The sequence below is a fragment of the Pan troglodytes genome, chromosome 21, assembly GCF_028858775.2.
Source record: "Pan troglodytes isolate AG18354 chromosome 21, NHGRI_mPanTro3-v2.0_pri, whole genome shotgun sequence".
Classification (NCBI taxonomy): domain Eukaryota; kingdom Metazoa; phylum Chordata; class Mammalia; order Primates; family Hominidae; genus Pan; species Pan troglodytes.
Window position 1 is genome coordinate 27837039 of NC_072419.2, and position 22421 is coordinate 27859459.

Genomic DNA, 22421 nt, shown 5'->3' on the forward strand with positions numbered 1-22421 from the left:
CCCATTCCAACTTTCAGGATCCAATTCGTTCCCAATCAATGCCCTCACTTTAGAAGTAGACAACCTGCAAAGTCAAAAATTCAATCTGCACTTTAATTCAGCCACTTACAGGATGTGATTCGGAGTTGATTTTTAACAATCTTGGCTCTGCAGCTATAGGAGATAAGGGTCTCTTTCAGGGCAGAAATAGAAAGTTTCAGGTCACTTATGTTATACTTGAGCTGGGAATTTGAATCCCTGAGCTCATCCTTTTCTTTTCCCACTTTGTCCAGCAACATTAGGGGCAACCAATCTCATTATACTTGTTATTTTGGCAAATATGTTATAAAGTATCATACGCATGGTCACCCAGATCCTGCTTCTTTTTAGTTTTGGTAATATTTTGTGTAATTCTACTACTTCATCATGCCATAGACTATCAAGTGTTTTATTTACTACTGGAAAGTCATTCCTGTTTTTAATCTAATCAGACTAGAGAACCACTTCCAGAAACCTCAGAACCAATTACAAAAATGCATCCCTAAGATTCCGTTCCACTTGAACCACTTCTAGTACCAGAATCTGTAGCTGTCAGCGTTCTCTAGAGACATGGAATCAACATGTGGGCATATACAAAGACATTTATTATAAGGATTTGGCTCACGTAACTATACAGACTGGCTAATCCAAATCTGCAGTGTAGGCCAGCAGATTCAGGACTCAGGAGGCAGATTACATCTCAAGGCAGTTGGCTAGAGAATTCCCTCTTGCTTGGGGGCCAGACTCTTTGTTCTATTCAGGCCTTCAACTGATGAAATGAGGTCCACTCACATTATGGAGGGCAATCTGCTTTACTCTACTGATTAAAAATGTTTATCTCAACCCAAAACGGCCACAATTACTGTTTTAAATACATCAGGTTATTCACAATGAATTTTTTAAGGATAAAGAAGGAAAGGAAGCACTTGGTAGAAGGACCAATAGTAGGCAAAAAAAAAAAACTGAGAATTTTTTTCTATGATAATTACAATGTCAATGGGGCTTAAAAATGAATTGATGAATACTTAAAAACATCCTAGTTTCCACATATTATATATTTTTCATATTGTTTTTCACATTAATGTAATCCAGATACTAGCTGTGGCCTTCCTCTCTCCCTTTGAGATCTGGGCAAAAATGTTTCAAAACCTCTGGGTTCTCTGCCTGTATAAGTCCAAAGTCTGGTTCAGTATTTCTGCTAATTTATTTTCTTTTCTTTTTTTTTTTTTAGATAGCTTCTCGCTCTGTCACCCAAGCTGTAGCACAGTGGTGCAATCATAGCTCACTGCAGCCTTAAACTCTTGGGCTCAAGTGATCCTCCTTAGTCTCCCAATTTGCTAGGATTACAGATGTGAACCACCACACCTGGCCTCCCTGCTAATTTCTAACACTAATAAATTCTCACCTCTTCTGCTTCTAGAGGTCTGCTATGTTGCCCACCCCGTGGTGGTTCCAGACCACAGTGACCCCAACTGGAGACTTTTTATTTGATTTCTACAAGAAAAACCCATACCAAGCCTGAGTCTGACAGGCTTTACTGGACACATTGGGCCAGGGAAATTGTCACAATACTTAGTCCATATCCTCCTGCCGCCTTTCAAGTTTCTTCTCTCTTTTACCCACTCCTTCTCTGAGTGCCAAAACTCCAATTTTAGTACTTCTATGCAAACCAATTTCACCACCCAGGTGAATTAGCTTGCACTCCCCAAATTTTGTTACTGGACTCTTTCCTTTGTAAGGGATAAGAATTTAGCCCAAGCCAGCTTAGGGCAAAAGGAAACTTTTGACTGGGAGTGGTGGCTCACACCTGGAATCCCAGCACTTTGGGAGGCCAAGGTGGGCGGATCACAAGGTCAAGAGATTGAGACCATCCTGGCCAACATGGTAAAACCCCATCTCTACTAAAAATACAAAAATTAGCCGGGCGTGGTGGCGCACATTGGTAGTCCCGGCTACTTGGGAGGCTGAGGCAGGAGAATCGCTTGAACCTGGGAGGTGGAGGTTGCAGTGAACCGAGATGGTGCCACTGCACTCCAGCCTGGCAACAGAGTGAGACTCTGTCTTAAAAAAAAAAAAAAAAAATGTTTTTGGCTTACAGAATCAAAGGACAGACTTAATCAAATTGTAGGAAGACAGGAATTTAACTGGAACCAGGGAATTAACCCTGCTTCTCTCATTGCCTACTGGCAACAAGTCCCAATTCTTATCTTTTAGCATTCACGCACTGGAAAGATGCAGTCTTAAATTTCTTATGGTTCAAAGCTCAAAAATGCTGGTAAGGCTGGGTGCAGTGGCTCACACCTGTAATCCCAGCACTCTGGAAGGCCGAGGTGGGCAGATCACCTGAGGTTAGGAGTTCGAGACCAGCCTGGCCAACATGGTGAAACCCTGTCTCAACTAAAAACACAAAAATCAGCGGGGTGTCATGGCAGGCGCCTCTAATCCCAGCTACTCGGGAGGCTGAGGCAGGAGAATCGCTTGAACCCGGGAGGTGGAGGTTGCAGTGAGCCTAGATCTTGCCACTGCACTCCAGCCTGGGTGACTGAGACTCCGTCTGAAAAAACAAAAACAAAACAATAAACCCTCCCAACCCGCCAAAATGCTGGTTAAGGATTCTAAATGGCTCAACTTGGCCAGCTGTCTATCCCTGAACTGCCTATGGTGTACATGTTCCTATAACAGCACCTCCCAGGGAAACCAGAGGGGCTGCTTCCAGGTAAAAGGAGGAATTTCACCATAGACATAATACTTTGGAATAGTTTTGGCTATCCTTAAGTAAAACACGGGATGACTATTTCTCTAATTTCCACACTAGTAGTTTAAACAAAGTAGTCATCAGACCACAGAGGAGGGGGCAATAAATACTGCCTGTCAGGTAACTCGGAGAAATACTTTCACAGAGGCCTCATGAGGTGAGCATTTAGCATCGTGTGTGATGTGTGTCAAACCAAGAGGGGATTCAGGGAGACTCCCAGGCTTGAGCAAACGGACAAATATACCTCCTCTTCCAGACCTCTCCTTTCATATGAAAAAAATTCGTTTGGGACCACCAGAAAACAAAAGATAAAAGTATCGTGTTAGAACAAGGACGGATTAAAAATGACCTTTGCTTGAACTGAAACAGAAGCTATGTGCATAAGTGACTTAACTCCTCTCTAACTTGGCTTTCTTATCATTTACACGAGGGTGCTAACAGTACCCTCACAAGGCTCAAGTGAAGATTACATAGGACAATCCCTTAGTCAATGTCTTGGTACACTGTAAAGGCTCAGTAAATGCTGGAAAATCATATTAGCAACTATTTTATACCCGTAATTGTGGCTGGAAGGTTGTATTGGATGCTAAATACCGGCTAGATTCCATTCGGTAACTATTATAATTATTTATTTGCATAACAATCAAATTATTGGTGCAAAGCAGCCATTATTACTGTAAAATACTTTAAAATGCTCCTTTTGATAGTCCAGGTACGTACTGCAGCACAAAACTAGGAGAAACCAGGAAATGGAAGTAACGAGTAAGTTTGGATGCTTCGATTCTACCCTAGATTGAGACGGGTGAGAATAGAGGCAAAAGAAGACATCTTCTTCCAAACAAGAGGTGACCAAACGGGCAAGGGAGACCTCCTCCCGGGCATGCAGAGCGCAGCGATTCTGTGCCCAGGGAGCCGGAGGGCTGGGGCTGGGAGATCCCGGCGGAGCCCCGGCAGAGCAGTCGCCCGTGAGCCCCCGCGACTCAGACGCGCTCGGCCTCGCGCTCCGGGGCTGGGACCACTGAGGGCGAGCTGCAGCCTTCGCCACCCGGTCCGCCGCCGGACTCCGCCTCCCACAAGCAGCCCGGCAAGGCCCTTTTCCGCCGCTCCCTCATCCAGCGGAGCCTCCTTCCCAGCTTCCCCGGCGGCGGCGCCGTGACGTCACTTCCGATCCCCAGCGCGCACGTGGGAGGAAGTGCTGGTGCCCTCTGCCGCTGCTCCCGTCTCTTTGGTTACGCTCGTCAGCCGGTCGGCCGCCGCCTCCAGCCGTGTGCCGCTATGGGAGTCCCGGCGTTCTTCCGCTGGCTCAGCCGCAAGTACCCGTCCATCATAGTCAACTGCGTGGAAGAGAAGGTGAGGAGGCGCCAGGCGGCCGCCACACTCGAGCCCGGGCCCCCGGCACGTCTAGGCCGCGGCCCATGGGCTCCGCCGCCTGCCCCCGGGGAGCCTTGCCGGAGCTCGCGCCCTGCTGCCAGCCTCGCGAGCAGTCGCAGCCCCACACGCGGTGGGACGCGGGCTGTGGGATTCAGCACCCCGGGGGCGAGGAATTCAGGACCCTCGGCGGGGCAAGGGCCTATGGGGTTCCGAACTCGCAGGAGGGTCGCTCCTCCCCTACTCGCTTTTTCCCGGCACCGGAAGGCCCCGCCCACTGCTTTGTTTCCTCTCCAGACCGCGCATTTTGGGTCTCGGAAGAGGTTCGGAGGCTGTTGTTGAGCAATGCATGCCAGGTCAGCTGAGCTAGCGGGTTATGGATGCACGGATTCGGAGGCCAGCTCTTTGACAACCTTGTAAAGGAATCCCTGGCGGCGACCTTTTCGTTGTTTACCAATTGTGCCGGAAAGGTTTTCTCCTAGTGTTCAGGACCATTTGTTGTTCTGGTTAGATTGGACGCTGAAAGCAGTATGTCAGGTCCAGGATGAGCGCTATAGAATTCTGAGAAGTTACCCTTCTCTGTGTGCCCTGACTACTGAACGGGGTGGGTGCTTGTTGAAAATTTCAAGATTACTGGATGTACTTGAGCAGTACAATTTTTGTTGTTAATACGTAAGTAGATTTTTGGCCATTATTGAGTTTTGTTTTTATTGTTTTCGTCATTCCATGCGGATTCGATTTTGTGCTCTTAATTAGAATTTCTGGATTGGAAACGTTCGGAGGCACATAACGCGTACCTCACTCCTTAGTTTTTGAAGGCAGTGCTTGCCTGTCACTGTGAACTTATTTCTGCTTTTTTTTTTTTTTTTTAACTTTCTTGGCTTCTATCCAAGGAGGAACCAAAAGCCTTGTCTTAGTGACATTCCCACTATTTCTTGTTTTTTTCAAAAAGCAACTGCTAAATTGAATACTTGTTTCCTTTGTAAAATTTTAATCGAACTTTATTGAACTTTACTTGCACGTGGGTTAAACAAAAAGCAACAGTTCTTGCTCTACCCCTTCTCATCCCATTTCTCCACCTTTAACTGTTTTGGTTCTAAGTATCATACTTATACTTTATCACTTTTAGATCTGTTGAATTCTAGCTGGAATAGGAGAGGATTTAGTCACCTATTCAGCCCTCCCTCTATACTCTTAATGGAGTAAATCACTAGATATATATTTTTATTGGTAAGCTTTATAACTAAGTAATTTGCCTTTTTCATTCCATCGCCTGTGTAACGTATCCCTTGACTCAATGCTTTCTAAGGTCGATCTTAGCTTTTCTTCCCTTTCACCTCAAGTTTGTCAGCTGTACTTTTGCGTTGTGGGCATCCAAAATTAAATGATCAGGGCTTTGACTATACAGATTTAAGATGCTGAAAAATCAGATAGGATAGTTGACTATTGACACTGTGTAGATTCAGGTTATGTACTGTGATTTTGTTTTTTGTGCTGCTTTTGTCTTTTTCCCTGGGGCTGCCTTTCTTTTTCCACTTTACATCTTGCCGCGCCTGGACTCTGTTTTACCAGGTAGTTTATCAAGAGTCATCTTTCTTCTTGAATAGTCCTTCTTGGGGTCTTATTTATTTTTGTTGCTGTCACACCTGGCTATTCTGTAGGCTTGCTGGAAAGCTGCATCTGGGATTTTATTATTATTATTGCTATCATATCTTTCTTCAGTGGGAGGTACTGTTTTCTGGATCATCATCTTACTTCATTTGTTTATTTATTTAGAGACGGAGTCTCGCTATGTCTCTTAGGCTGGAGTACAGTGGCATGATCTCGGCTCACTGCAACCTCCGGCCTCCTGGGTTCAAGCCATTCTTCTGCCACAGCGTCCAGAGCAGCTAGGACTACAGGTGTGCGCCGCCACGCCCAGCTGATTTTTTTTTAGTAGAGACGGAGTTTTGCCATGTTGGTCAGGCTGGTCTCGAACTCCTGACCTCAGGTGATGCGCCTGCCTCAGCCTCCACAGTGCTGAGACTACAGGCATGAGCCACCATACCTGGCCTTTTTTTTTTTTTTTTTTGTATTTTTAGTAGAGACGGGGTTTTGCCATGTTGGCTATGCTGGTCTCTGTCCTGACCGCACGTGATCCGCCTCCCTGGGCCTCCCTTGTGCTAGGATTACAGGTGTGAGCCACGGCTCCCGGCCCATCTTTCTTCCTTTAAATCGTTTTCTTAGTTTTTATTCTTAATTCTTTTTTTTTTTTTGAGACGGAGCCTCGCTCTGTCTCCCAGGCTGGAGTGCAGTGGCGCAATCAATCTCGGCTCACTGCAAGCTCCGCCTCCCGGGTTCACGCCATTCTCCTGCCTCAGCCTCCCAAGTAGCTGGGACTACAGGCGCCCGCCACCACGCCTGGCTAATTTTTTTGTACTTTTAGTAGAGACGGGGTTTCACCGTGTTAGCCAGGATGGTCTCGATCTCCTGACCTTCTGATCCGCCTGCCTTGGCCTCCTTATTCTTAATTCTTAAAAAATGCTGTGTGGGATGTGAGATTTCCGAGTCATTGTAGGAGCCAAAATAGCTCCATTCTACCCTTATACACGTGAATGATCATTAGCTAAGCATGGAATTCGAGGTGTTGTTTTTTTTTTTTTCTTCTTTGAGACGGAGTCTAGCTCTGTCACCCAGGCAGGAGTGCAGTGGTGTGATCTCGGCTCACTGCAGCCTCCACTTCCCGGGTTCAAGCCATTCTCCTGCCTCAGCCTCCCGAGTAGCTGGGACTACAGGCGCGCCACCACGCCCGGCTAATTTTTGTAGTTCTAGTAGAGACGGAGTTTCACCATGTTGGCCAAGCTGATCTTGAACTCCTGACCTCAGGTGATCCACCAGCCTCTGCCTCCCAAAGTGCAGGGAGATTACAGGCATGAGCCACCGCACCTGGCCAGGAATTCCAGTTTTAATATTAGGTTCCCTCAAAACTTTGAAAGAAATTGTTCTTTTGTACTCTCTCATCTAGTAGTGTTGATGACAAGTTCGGTGTTAATGTGATGTATTTATTTAACCAGCAGTTATATAGCATTTACCATTGTTTTAAGAACTTTATTATAACTTGTTTGATCCTCACAACCACATGACTCCTACTGTTGTAATTATTTTTATTACATACAAATAATAGAAGCACGTTATTTGAAGACAACCAATATTGTTATTATGTTATAATAATTACTATGTTTATTGGCCGGGTGCGGTGGCTCACGCCTGTAATCCCAGCACTTTGGGAGGCTGAGGTGGGTGGATCACGAGGTCAAGAGATCCAGACCATCCTGGCTAACATGGTGAAACCCCATCTCTACTAAAAATACAAAAATTAGCTGCGCATGGTGGCGCGCCTGTAGTCCCAGCTACTTGGGAGGCTGAGGCAGGAGAATCACTTGAACCCGGGAGGCAGACATTGCAGTGAGCCGAGATCCCGCCACTGCACTCCAGCCTGGTGACAGAGCGAGACTCCATCTCAGAAAAATAATGATTATTGTTATGTTTATTATTATTACAGATGAGAAAATGGAAACACAGCAGGGTCGAGTATCATACCCAAGGTTACTCAGCTGATAAATGTCAGAGCTAGTGTGGAAACCAGAAGGACTTAATTTTTATGCTCATATGCTTTCATTCTTTTGTGATCAGTTTTCCTTCCTAGATTTTAAAAAGATCTTTTTCTTGATAGTGTAAACTTTCATTATTAGGTACCCAGGTATAGATGTTATTTTAAATTCAGATTCATTTTGATCAGTACGTGGCTCACTCTTTGAGTCTGGAGTCTTATGTTCTTCGGTTTTAGGGAATGCTGTTTGATGATTTCTTGACCTTTTTTTCTTCTCTTTCCAGACTCAGGATACTGGTCCTCTTAGACTCATGTATTTTTATTTTTATTTTCTCTCTCATTCTCTGGCTTCCTTGAAACCTCCCCCAACCTTTGGTGTTTTTGCAGCTTTGTTGAGGTATACCTGACATAGAATAAACTGCAGGTAATTAAAGTGTACAATTTTCTTTTAACTTTTTTAGAGATGAGGTCTTGCTCTGTCACCAGGCTGGAATGTAGTGTGCAATCATGGCTCACTGCAGCCTCAAACTCCTGGGCTTAAAGCATATAATTTAATACAGTGCATACATCTGTGAAACCAGCACAACCAAGACAGTGAACGTGACCTCTCAAACATTCCTTCTGCCCTTTTGTAGTTCCTTTCTACTATCCCTCCCTGCCACCTGTCTTTTGCCAACCACTGACTGGTTTGCTTTCTGACCGTATGATAAGTTTTCATTTTCTATAATTTTTTATAAATGAGATTATATAGTATATACTCATTTTTTGCCTCACTTTCATTCAGTATACTTACTTTGAAATTCTTCTGTTGTTGTATGTGTCAGTAGTTTATTTCTTTTTTGTTTTTCTTTTTTTTTGAGATGGAGTCTCGCTCTGTCGCCCAGGCTGGAGTGCAGTGGTGCGATCTCGGCTCACTGCAACCTCCACCTTCTGGGTTCAAGCAATTCTCCTGCCTCAGCCTCCCGAGCAGCTGGGATTACAGGCACATGCCACCACACCCGGCTAATTTTTGTATTTTTAGTAGAGATGGAGTTTCACCATGTTGGCCAGGCTGGTCTTGAACTCCTGACCTCAAGTATCTGCCTGCCTCATCTTTTAATTTTTGGATAGTATTCTGTGTGTAGATACACCACATTTTATTTATTTATTCAGATGATCGATGAACATTGGGATTGTTTCCAGTTTTTGGCTTTCTGAAAAAGAAACCTATGAACATCTCTGTACAAGTCTTTGTAGGGACGTATGCTTGCATTTGTTTGGGGGAAAAACATTAGGAGTGAAATGGTTGGATTGTATATTAGGTGTGTGATTACTTAAAAAGAAAAACCTGCCAGACTTTTTTTTTCAAACTGGTTGTGCCATTTTACATTGGCATCAGCAGCATATCAGGGTTCCAGTTGCTCAACTTCCTCACCAACACTTGATATAGTTAGCCCTTTTAGTTTTAGGTAGTCCAGTGTACTGTTACCTTATTGTGGTTTTAACTTGCATTTCCTTCAGATGCTTATTTGCTTTCTGTATATCATCACAGGCAGGGTGAGGCATCTGTTCAGATCTTTTGCCCATTTTTATCTTCGGTTGTCTTACTTAAATGTAGAGTTTGTTACATATTCTAGATAGAAATCCTTAGTTTGATATATCTTTTGCAAATATTTTCTTTTGATCTGTGGCTTGTCTTTTTACTTCTTAACAGTGTCTTGGGAGCAAACATTTAAAAATTTTAATGAAGTCTGATTAATTTTTTCCCTTTATATTTCTGCTTTTTGTATTTAAGGAATCCTTTGTCAAAGCCAAGGTCTCCTGTGTTTTCTTAGAGAAGTTTTATAGTTTTACTTCATTCTGTGGTTTCCATTTTTTGGTCTAGTCATATGGTGAATTATCGGTCTTTAAATGCTAAAGCCACCTTGCATTCCTTGGATAAACCCCACTTGATCATGTTGTATTATTTTTATATATGTTGAATTCAGTTTGCTAAAGTTTTCTTGAGAATTTTTACGTCTCTGTTCACAAAAGATATTTGTAGCATTCTTGTAATGTGTAGTTTAGATGTCAGAATAATGTTGACCTCAAATTGAGTTCCTTCAGTTTTTTGGAAGAGTTTGTGTAGAGTTAGTATTGTTTCTTCCTAAAATGTTTGATAGAATTTACCAGTGAGGCCATCGGGACTTGGAGTTTTGTGGGAAGGCTTTAAGCTGCAAATTAAGTTTCTTTAGTAGATCTAGAACTATTGAGGTTACCTATTTATTTATTTATTTATTTTTTGGATGAGCTTTTTTAGTTTGTATCTTTCACAGATTTTGCCCATTTCATCTAAGTCAAGCTTGTCCAACCTGTGGCCTGCAAGCTGCATGCGACCCAGGATGCTTTGAATGCAGCCCAGCACAAATTCGTAAACTTTCTTAAAACATCATGAGATTTATGCACAGACCTTTTCTTTTTTTTCCAGCTCATCAGCTGTCGTTAGTATTAGTGGCCCAAGACAATTCTTCTTCCAAAGTGGCCCAGGGAAGCCAAAAGATTGGACACCCCTGATCTAAGTAGTTGAATTGGCTGACATAAAGTTGTTCATAGTATTTTCTTACTATCCTTTTTTTTTTGTTATTAAAATGTTTTCACTCCTGTTTTTACTTCTCTTTTGTTTTCTTTTTTCTTCCTGTTAACTTGTTATTATCCTTTTAATATTGTTAGAATCTGTAGTGATGTTACCTCTTTCATTCCTGATACTTGTAATTCTACTTTCTTTGTTTTGTCCCATTATCAGTCTGGCTACACTGTTCTCAGATAACTAGCTTTTGGTTTCATTGATTTTCTTTATTGTTTTTCTGTTTTCTATTTCTTTGATTCTGCTCTTATATGTATTTGTTATGCTTACTTTGGGTTCAACTTGTTTTTTCTCTTCCTTGTTTATTAAGGTAGAAGCTGAGGTCATTGTTTTGAGACATTTCTTCCTCTCTGATATAGATCTTGAGTGCCATAAATTGCCTTCTAGATATTGTTTAAACAGTGTGCCACAAATATTAACATGTTGTATTTTCATTTTCATCCACTTAAAAATATGTTCTAAAACTCCCTTTGGCCCGCTGGTTATTTAAGAGTGTTACTTAATTTTCACACATATGGGAGATTTTCCAGGTATTTTTTCCTGTTCGTGATTTTTAATTTAATTTCCTTATCAGAGATCATATTTAATTTGAGGTCTGTTGAAGTTTATCAGACTGGTTCAGAATATGGTCTCTATAAATGTTTTATGTGTATGTGAAAAGGATACATTTTCTGCTGCTGTGAAATTTTGACTATAACTTTTGGATTTTTCTGTTTCTCCTTTCAGTTCTATTGGTTTTTGGTTGTGTATTTTGAAGCTCTTTTATTAGGTGCATAAATGCTTAACATTGTTCTAGTTTTTTGGTGGATAATACACTTATTATGAAATGACCTTCATTATTCTTGGTTAATATTTGCTCAGAAATCTATTTTATTTGTCATTAATACAGCCAGTTATTCTGTGTCAGCATGGTGTGTTTTTTTCTATCCTTTTATTTTAGCCTGTTTGCATCTTTATGTTTAAAGTGGACGTTTTTGTAGGTAACATAACAATTGGGTCTGGCTTTTTTTTATTTTTATTTTTTATTTTTTATTTTTTTTGAGATGGAGTCTCGCTGTGTCGCCCAGGCTGGAGTGTAGTGGCGCGATCTCGGCTCACTGCAAGCTCCGCCACCCGGTTTCATGCCATTCTCCTGTCTCAGCCTTCCGAGTAGCTGGGACTACAGGCGCCCGCCACCACGCCCGGCAAATTTTTTTGTTTTTTTTAAGTAGAGATGGGGTTTCATTCACTGTGTTAGCCAGGATGGTCTTGATCTCCTGACCTCGTGATCCGCCCGCCTCCGCCTCCCAAAGTGCTGGGATTACAGGCGTGAGCCACCGCGCCTGTCCGGGTCTGGCTTTTTTATACAGTTTGAGAATCTCTGCCCCCTCTTTTTATTGGGATAAAACATACATAAAATTACCATTTTGACTGTTTTAAAGTGTACAATTCAATGGAACCAAGTATGTTCAAATTGTTGTGCAACTGTCACCAATGTCTATTTCCAGAACAATTTTATCATCCCAAACAGAAACGCTACCTGTTAAACAGTAACTCCTTGTCCCCCTGCCCACTTTCTATCTTTATAAATTTGCCTATTCTAGTTACCTTATGTAAATGAAATCATAATATTTTTCCTTTTGTGTCTGGCTTATTTCTCTTAACATAGTGTTTTCAAGGTTTGTCCATGTTGTTGCATGTCTCAGAATTTCATTCCTTTTTAAAGCTGAATGATACTGCCATTGTATATGGGAGTATATGTCACACTCTGGACACTTTGGCTGGTTCTACCTTTAGTCTATTATGAATAACACTGCTGTGCACATTGGTGTACAAGTATCTTTTTTAGTCCCTGCTTTCAATTCTTTTGAGTATGTACCTGTGAGTGGAATCATTGGATCATGTAATTCTGTGTTTAGCATTTTGAGGAACCACCAAACTGTTTTTCTAGTCTGCTTTGTAATTGGGCCATTTAGAACATTTATATTTAAAATGATTATTGATGGCCAGGCATGTTGGCTCACGCCTGCAATCCCAGCACTTTGGGAGGCCAAGGAAGATGGATCATTTGAGGCCAGGAGTTCGAGAGCAGCCTGGACAACATGGTGAAACCTCGTCTCTACTAAAAAAGTAACAAAAAAAAATTAGCTGAGCATAGTGGTACAACACCTATAAACCCAGCTACTCAGGAGGCTGAGGCACAAAATCACTTGATCCCGGGATACTGAGATTGTAGTGAGCTGAGATTGTTCCACTGCACTCCAGCCTGGGCGACAGAGCGAGACTCCGTCTCAAAAAAAAAAAAAATCTGTCATCTTACTATTTGTTTTCTGTCTCATCTGTTCATTGTTTCAGTTTCTTAAGTCTTATGCCTTCTTTTAGGTTGTGGTTTTTTTTGTCTTTTTGAGAGGAGTTTCACTGTGTTGCCCAGGCTGGAGTGCAGTGGCGCGATCTCAGCTCACTGCAAGCTCTGCCTCCCAGGCTCACGCCATTCTCCTGCCTCAGCCTCCCGAGTAGCTGGGACTACAGGCGCCTGCCACCATGCCCAGCTAATTTTTTGTATTTATTTATTTTTTTTTAGTAGAGACAGGGTTTCACCTTGTTAGCCAGGATGGTCTCTATCTCCTGACTTCCTGGAATTACAGGTGTGAGCCACCGTGCCCGGCCTTAGGTTGTGTTTTTATGATTTCATTTTATTCCCTTTGCTCACTTATTAAGAACTCTTTACTGATTCAGTCATCAGCTTCTTCACTTCATATACTTTAACTGCTTGGCTTATGCAGTCCTCCATTTATTGGCTTTCTGACCATCGGAAAATGACTTAAATGCCTAAACTCTAGAGAGCCGGAGCTTCTTGTTAAAACCAAACCCCAAGATTTTTTTTTTTTTTTTTTTGAAGACAGAGTCTTGCTCTGTTGCCCAGGCTGGAGTGCAGTGGTGCGTGCAGTCTCTGCTCACTGCAACCTCTGCCTCCTGGGTTCAAGCCATTCTTCCTCAGCCTCCCAAATAACTGGGACAACCAGTGTGCACCATGACGCCTGGCTAATTTTTGTATTTTTAGTAGAGGTTTCACCACGTTGGCTAAGCTGGTCTTGAACTCCTGACCTCAGGCGATCCGCCTGCCTCAGCCTCCCAAAGTGCTGGGATTAGAGGCGTGAGCCACCATGCCTGGGCCCTAGATAAATTAAATAACACAGTTCAATTGAGCAATGAACAGTTTGCCAGTTGAGTGGCCCTCAGAACCAGAAGAGGTTTGGGGAGCTCTTGAAAACAGAAGTGAGGTACAGAAACAGCTTAATCTTTTGGCTTATTTAAACATGGCCAGATAAGTTGGCAACCTGTGATTGACTGAAGCTCGACTGCTGCGATTGGCGGAGACTCTGCTTTTTGTTACAAAAGTATGCTCCTAAGTTAGGCTTTTCCTTAGTGGACTTTATGTAAGTAATATTGCAGTTCTTCAAGTGAAGAATCAGTAAGGAGCCATCCTCAGGCCAAATTTGGTGTAAGTTAACAGACTACGCTACACTGTGCTGCTCCCTACAGTTTCTCCCTCTGGTCATCTCTGTGCAAGGGCTGAAAGCAGAAGGCTGCGTGTCCTCATTTGTTGCCAGCTGGGAATGTGTATGTTGGGTGACTCAATTTTTCGCTGCTCTGTGCATGTCCACAAATGACTGCGAAAGTACCATGATTATTTATTTTGGGGTTAAAAATAAATTTCAGTGAGTAGACATATTTGCAAATATGGGATTCGTGAATAATGAAGATTGGCTATGTATGTATCACAGAGGGTGGTTGTGTGGATTAGATGTATTAATACCAGTTACAATCCTGTTACAGAAGCATTTGCTAAATGGCAACTATTTGGAAAATCTGATTTCAGAATTTTATTTGGTAAATTAATTTTTAGTAGTTTATGTGTCCAAGTAAAGGCAGAGATGTTTTTGAGTCTAACTCTTGGTAATACTGTGTTGTAGTGTACAGTGTGGTCTTACTGTTTTCGTGTAATGAAATCCAGGTTTCCTCCACTGCCTCTTTTCTCTCTTCCATTTCATTGAGTACTACTTTTGTGATAGGCATCACTCTGAGGGAAGGGAGAAAAATCATAAGGTGGACATTTATCCTTGACCCTACATTCTATTTTCTCTAATATGATTATTTCTTTGGAGCTGGTTACCACATTCTTTAAACAGCTTTGTTGAGATATGATTTGCATACAATAAAATTCACCCATTTAAAGTGTACAACTCAGTGATTTTTAGTATTTTCACAAATGTGTGCATCCATCACCACAGTCAATTTTAGAACATTTTAATCACCTTGAAAAGAAACTTGTACCCTTTAGCTGTTGTCCCTCTAACTGCTGTCACCTTTTCTCCCAGCCTTAAGCAACCACTAATCTACTTTATGTCTATATAGATTTTTCCTAGTCTGGACTTTCACATGAGAGGAATCTATAGAATATGGTCGTTTCTGGCTGGCTGCTTTCACTTAATATTATGTTTTCAAAGTTCACCCATGTTGTAGCATGTCGCAGTACTTTATTATTTGCTTATGGCCAAATACTGTGCCATTGTATGGATATACTACATTTTGTTCATCCATTTGTCTGTTGATAAACATTTGAACAGTTTCTATGTTTTGGCTATTATGAATAATGCTGTTTTAAACATTCATGTTATGTTTCTATGTGGATATGTTTTCGTTTTTCTTGGGTGTATACCTAGGCGTAGAGTTGCTGGATTATATGGTTTAATCATTTGAAGAACTGCCAGCCACTTTCCCAGGTTCTCGCTCTGTTGCCCAGGCTGGAGTACAATGGCATGATCATAGCTCACTGCAGCCTTGAACTCCTGGGTTCAAGTGATTCTCCTGCCTCAGTCTCCTGAATAGCTAGGACTATAGGCATGTGCCACTATGCTTGGCTAACTTTTTTTTTTTTTAAGAGATGGGGTTTCTCTGTGTTGCCTACTGGTCTTGAACTCCTAGCCCCAAGTGATTGCACTATTTTATATTCCCACCAGTAGTATATGAGGGTTCCAATTTTTCCACATTTTTGCTGTGAAGCAGGTTTACTGTGTGTTGCTTACCAACTTGTCTGAGTCTGAGGAGACAAGGACATCCATGTACAATGTTACATGAAGAGGGTTTATTATTTACAAATAGACAGTAAAGGACAACAGAAGCCTAGGATTCATTCTGAATGGGTCCCCCATGGCTCAGGAAACATGCCCGGGGCAGATAGAGTCTTGACTGCAGGGGCCACACTGGCATGGTGGGAGAGGAACCCTGAAAGGCAGCCCACTCTGGGTTATACACCTCAGAGTTTATGTGACACACTGAGCTAATACTTTAAAAAACGTCCTGCTTCCAGGGGTGAAAGGAACAAAGCCCACCTTGTCCCGGGCAGTTGCGCCCTCACTCAAGATGTTAAATTCCTGGGAGGGACAGGAGCAAGGCTGGACATTTTCAGGCAGTTCTTCCCTATTTCAGGATATTGCATTACCATCACATTCTACAGTCACTTTTGAGAACTATGAGCAAGAAAAGGAACTGAGTTAGTCCAAGGCCAGCCAAAGAACTATGCCACACTTGCCAACACTTGTTATCTGACTTGGCTTTAGCCATTCTAGTGGGTGTGTGACGTGGTATCTCCTGTGGTTTTGATTTGCATTTTCTGATGACTAGTCGTGTTGAGCATCTTTTCATGTGCTTACTGGCCATCTTTGTATCTTTTGGAGAAATGTCTGTTTAGGTTCTTTGTCTCCTCTTCCCCCTTTTTTTTGAGACAGGGTTTCACTCTTGTTACCCGGGCTGGAGGGCAGTGGCACAATCTCAGCTCACTGCAACCTCCATCTCCCAGGGTCACGTTATCCTCCCACCTCAGCCTCCTGAGTAGCTGGGACTACAGGCAGGCACCACCATGCCTGGCTAACTTTTTGTATTTTGGGTTGAGACAGGGTTTTGCCATATTGCCCAGGCTGGTCTCGAACTCCTGAGCTCAGATGATCCACCTCCCTCAGCCTCCCAAAGTGTTGGGATTACAGGCGTGAGCCATCATACCCGGCCTCTTTGCCCTTTTAAAATTGGGTTGTCCTATTGAAGTGTAAGAGTTTTAAAGAATGTATTCTGAATATAAGTCCCTTATAAGATAAATGATTTGCAAATATTTTCCCACATTCTGTGGATTGTCTTTCCACTTTCTTGATGGTGTCCTTTGAAGAATAAAAGTTTAAAATTTTGTCCGGTTGTGGTGACTCACGCTTGTAATCGCAGCACTTTGGGAGGCTGAGGTGGGCAGGTCACTTGAGGACAGGAGTTTGAGACCAGCCTGGCCAACATGGTGAAACCCTGTCTCTACTGAAAATACAGAAAATTAGCCGGGTGTGGTGGTGGGCGCCTGTAATCCCAGCTACTCAGGAGGCTGGGGCAGGAGAATGGCTTGAACCCAGGAGGCGGAGGTTGCAGTGAGCCAAGATTGTGCCATTGCACTCCAGCCTGGGCAACAAGAGCAAAACTCAGTCTCAAAAAACAAACAAACAAAAAAGTTTAAAATTTTGATGTTGAAGTGCAGTTCATCTGCTTTTTTCTTTTATTGTTTGTGCTTTTGATGGCATATCTAAGAATTCCATTGCCAAATTCAAGGTCACAAATATTTATACCTGTTTTTCGGAAGAGTTTTATAGCTTTAGCTCTTAAATGTAGGTTCATGATCCATTTTGAGTTGTTTGGGTTGAGTTAAGGTGTGAAGTAATAGTCCAGCTTCACTTTCTTGCATTGGCTATCTAGTTGTCCTACACCATTTGTTGAAGACTGTTCTTTTCCCGATTAAATGATCTTGACACCTTATCAAAAATCAGCTAATAATAGCTATGTGCATTTATTTCTGGACTCAATTCCATTCCATTGATCTAAATGTTTATCCTTGTCCCAGTACCACACTGTCTTGATTACTGTTGATTACAGATCACATTGAATTTGTCAATCAGTTTGGGGAGTATTGTCATCTTAATGTTGAGCCTTGTGTTCCATAAATATGGGATGTTATTTGTTTAGAACTATTTTGATTTCTGTCAACAGTGTTTTGTAGTTTTCAAAATATAAATTTCGCATTTCTTTGTTAGATTTAGCCCTAGTTTTTTGATACTATTGTGAGAATGTTTTAACTTTATTTTTGGAATACTCATTGCAAGTGTATAGAAATGTAATTGATTTTTATATATTGATTTTGTATCCTATAACCTTGCTGAAGTCATATATCGTAATAATTTTCTAGTGGATCCCTTAGGATTTTCTATATACAAAATCATGTCATGTGCAAATATAGTTTAATTTCTTTTTTTTCTCATATCAATACCTTTTCCTTTTCCTGCCTAATTGCCCTGGCTGGAACCTCCAGAATAGAAGTGGCAAGAGCAGGCATCTTTGTCTTATTCCTGATTTTAGAGGGAAAGCATTTAGGCTTTGACCACCAAGTATGATGTTAACTGTTAGGTTATTTTTTTGTTTGTTTGTTTTTGTTTTTGCAGATGCCCTTCATGTTGAGAATTTCCCTTCTATTTCTAGTTGAGTATTTATTTTAATCATGAAAGTGTTGGATTTTTCGAATGCTTTTTCTGTATGAAGATGATCGTGTCATTTTGCTTTGCAATCTGTTAATATGATGTGTTTAATTGATTGGTTTTTGGATGTTCAACTAACTTTGCATTTCTAGGATAAATCCTACTTGGTCATGGTGTATAATATTTTAATATATTGTTGGCTTCTGTTTGCTAGTCCAGTCGTCTTGCAGTATCTGTGAGGGATTGGTTCCAGGACCTCCTGTGGATGCCGAAATCAACGGAGGCTCAAATCTCTGATATATAATGGTGTAATATTTGCATATAATCTATGCACATCTTCTCGTATATTTTAAATAGTCTCTGGGTTACTTAAATACCTGGTACAATGTAAATGCTGTGTGAATAGTTGTTATACTGTACCATTTAGGGAATAATGACAAGAAAAGGTCTGCACATGTTGAGTACCAACGCAACTGTCCATTTTTTTCCTGAATATTTTTGATCCATGATTGATCTATTCCATAGATGTAGAATTGACAGATACGGAGGGCTGACTGTATTTTGTTGAGGATTTTTGCATCCATGCTCATAAGAGATGCTGGTCTGCAGTTTTTTCTTTTATGTTTTTGTGTGGTCTTGGTATTGGTCATATTGGCCCAATAAAATGTGTTCGGAATTGTTGGGAAGAGTTCATGAAGAATTCGTACAAATTCTTCTTTTGAATGTCTGATGTAATTCAGCAGTGAAGCCATTTACGCTTGACTTTTCTTTTGAGTAGTTTGCAGATTACTGATTTAATCTCTTTAACTTGTTACAGGTTTATGCAGTTTATGTCTTTCTTGAATCATTTTTGGTAGTTTGTGTCTTTCTAGTAATTTGTCCATTTCATCTAAGTTATCTAATTTGTTGGTGTATGACAATTCATGGTATTTCTTTATAATCCTTTTTGTTTTTATAAGGTTAACAGTAATGTCCTGTCTCTCGTCTCTGATTCTAGTAACTTGAGTCTTCCCTCTTTTTTCTTTCATCAGACTAGCTGAAGGTTTGTCATTTTTTGTTGACCTTTTTAAACAACTAGCTTTGTCGGTTTCATTGATTTTTCTCTATTTTTAAATTTTCGTTTCATTAATTTCTGCTCTCATCTTTTATTCTTTCTGCTTGCTTTAGGTTTAGTTTACTCTCTTTTGGTATCTTAAGGTGGAAAGTTAGGTAATTGATTTGAGATTTTTTTTTAAATTAACTTTTTCAGAGCCAAATACTTCTGAAGAGATATTTCTTAATCTAAGCATTTGCAACTATAAATTTCCATCTGAACACTGCTTTATATGTATTCCATAACATTTTGTATATTGTGTCTTCATTTGTATTGATCCCAAAGTAGTTTCTGGTTTCCCATTTGATTTCTTCCTAGATCCCTTGGTTATTTTGGACTGTGTTGTTTAATTTCCACATATTTGTGAATTTGCCAATTTTTTTTTCTCTTAATGGTTTCTAATTTTATTTCATTGTGGTCAGAGTATATACTTTTATTATTTCTATGCTTTTACTTTTTTTGAGAGCATATTTCGTGTACACCTGAGAATGTATATTCTGTTGTTAAGTGTAATGTGCTAGAAACATCTGTTAGGTCTCTGTTGATAGTGTTGTTCAAGTTATCTGTTTTCATGTTGATCTTCTGTTTTGTTCTATTATTGAAGGGGCAGTATTGAAGTCTCCAGCTATCATTGTTGAATTGCCATATGTCTTGTTTTGTGTATTTTGGTGCTGTTATTAGGTGCACCTGTATTTTTAATTGTTATATCTTTTTCTTGATGGATTTACTTTTTATCATTATAAAATGACCCTCTTTACCTCCAGTAACGTTTTTTTATTTGTTTTAGTCTGTTTTATCTGATATCAGTATAGCCACTCCAGTTTTCTTGTGGTTGCTGTCTGCATGATTATCTTTTCTCATCCATTTACTTTTACTCTTTTGGGTCTTTGAATCTCAAGTGTATCTCCTGTAGATAACGCATAGTTAGATCATGTTTTTAAAATCCACTTTGACAAGCTACCTTTTTGTTGGATTGTTTGATCCATTCACATTTTAATGTAATTATTGATAGAGTTACATTTTACTTTTTGTTTTTTGTATGTCTCATGTCATTTTTCTCTATTTCTCCTTTGTGCTTTCTTTTGCAATGAGAGGATATTTTCTAATATAGCATTCAAATTTTTTTCTTTTCTTATTCAGTGGCCAGTTACTAGAAGGATTCTAAATTCATTAGTAATTTTTTCCACTATATATTTTTTTCAAAGTCATTGTTCTAGAGCTTACCCTATGTATCTTGCCAGAATCAAATTCAGATTTATACTTGCTTAGTTTCAGTAATACATGCTAAAATTTATTGAACTTTACTGCTATATAGTTCAGTTCCCATCCCCCCTTTGTATATTATTGTTATATATATTACATATATTGACATAATCCAACAATACATTTTTTTAAGAGTTACTTTACCGTCTGTAGCCATTTCCTTAGCCCACTGCAACTTTGTTTCCATCCACCCCTTTTTGCTATTAGGGCAAATATATTACACATATATTACATTCTACCTTATAAGTTCAACATTATACTATGTAATATTTATACAATTGCTTTTTAATTCAATTAGAAGAAAGGAGGGAAAATATACTTGTGCTTATTGTTTGCGTGGACTTGAATTACCATCTAGAGTCACTTGCTTTAGTAACTTTAGTAAACTTTTTGTAACTTTATAGCTTGAAGAACTTCCTTTAGTAGTTTTTGACAGTGTGGTCTGTTAGCAATAATTCTCTCAGCTTTTTATTGATCTGAGTCTTTATGTCACCCCAATTTTGCACCATAGCTTTCCTGGACTGAGAATTCTTGGTTGACAGGGTTTTTTGTTGTTGTTTGTTTGTTTCCACTTCTTTACTGCTTTTTATGTTATCCCACTACCTATTGGCCTCATTTATTTATTTATTTATTTATTTATTTATTTTGAGACGGAGTCTTGCTGTGTCACCCAGGCTGGAGTGCAGTGGCATGATCTCGGCTTACTGCAAGCCCCACCTCCCGGGTTCACGCCATTCTCCTGCCTCAGCCTCCTGAGTAGCTGGCACTACAGGCGCCTGCCACCACATCCGGCTAATTTTTTGTATTTTTAGTAGAGACAGGGTTTCAGCATGTTAGCCAGGATGGTCTCGATCTCCTGACATCGTGATTGGCCTGACTTGGCCTCCCAAAGTGCTGGGATTACAGGCGTGAGCCACCATGCCCGGCCTTATTTATTTATTTTTGAGATGGAGTCTTGCTGTCACCCAGGTTGGAGTGCAGTGGCGTGATCTTGGCTCACTGTAACCTCCATCTCCCGGGTTCAAGCAATTCTCCTGCCTCAGCCTCCCGAGTAGCTGGGGCTACAGGCATGCACCACCACACCTGGCTAATTTTTTGTATTTTTAGTAGAGACGGGGTTTCACCATGTTGGCCAGGCTGATCTCGAACTCCTAAATTGTAGATCTTTCCAGGAATTAGTTTCTGACGTCAGTGTTTGGTATTTGTGCTAACACCAGGAGGGCTCCTCCCAGCCATCTTAATCCCGAGTTTTCTTCTGCAAACTAGCCTGTAGTCCAGGCCTGTATCTTCATTAGATCTATTAGTCTCCTCCCAATTGCTCTTCACCATAGCTTGCACTGTTTTGGTTTGTTTCTTTGTATTTGAGACAGGGTCTCACTCTGTTGCCCAGGCTGGAGTGCAGTAGTGCAATCTTGGCCCACTGCATCCTCAACTTCCTGGGCTGAGGTGATTCTCCCACCTCAGCCTCCTGAGTAAGCTGGGATTACAGGTATGCTATCACACCTGGCTAATTTTTTGTAGAGATGAGGTTTCACCATATTGCCTAGGCTGATCCCGAACTCCTGGGCTCAAGTGCTCTGTCTCGGTGTCCCAAATTGCTCAGATTATAGTTATGAGCCACTGTGCCTGGCTGTGTGTGTGTGTGTGTGTGTGTGTGTGTGTGTGTGTGTGTGTGTAGGGTCTCATTTTGTCACCTAGGCTATAGTGCAGTAGTGGCACAATCAGCTCACTGTAGTTTCCAACTCCTGGGCTCATGCAGACCTCTGCCTTAATCTCCTAGGTAGCTGGGACTACAGGTACATGCCACTGTACCTTCCTGATTCTTGATGGGGCTCCAGGACTCTTATGTTCCCCAGGCTGGCCTTGAACTCCTGGGTGCAAGTGATTCTCCCGCTTCAGCCTCCCAAAATGCTGATTATAGGCATGAGCCACTGGGCCTCACTCTACTTTCACTGTTCTTGAGAACAGCTTTTTTTGGTTTGTTTTTTAAACTTTACTGTGCACTTTTGCAAATGAATTTTGTTCTAAAATTTTTACAGGTTTTCTTGATTTGCTTGCTGTTTGCCCTCAGGATCATTTCCAAAGGCTTTAAATGTTTTTGTTTTTAAAGTAATATTTACCAGTTTCACTGGGGAGCAGGTCGTTGAAGCTCTTCATGCTGTCATGTTAGAATAAAATCTTCTGATAAGACTTTA

General features: G+C 41.1%; 1 protein-coding gene across 4 annotated transcripts in view; it reads left to right on the plus strand.

Moving 5' to 3' along the window:
• Positions 1-3655: 3655 nt before the first annotated feature.
• The window catches only part of XRN2 (5'-3' exoribonuclease 2), an 86719-nt gene continuing 67953 nt past the window's right edge, over positions 3656-22421 (plus strand). The window contains exon 1 of one of the 4 annotated variants that reach the window (XM_514546.6): positions 3656-4123. In XM_514546.6, coding sequence (XP_514546.2) covers positions 4049-4123 — 75 coding nt within the window. In that variant the 5' untranslated portion in view covers positions 3656-4048. Of the gene's footprint in view, positions 4814-22421 lie in introns of all 4 variants that reach the window. The other 3 variants (XM_054674615.2, XM_016937545.2, XM_009436912.4) reach the window with 3 other exon arrangements.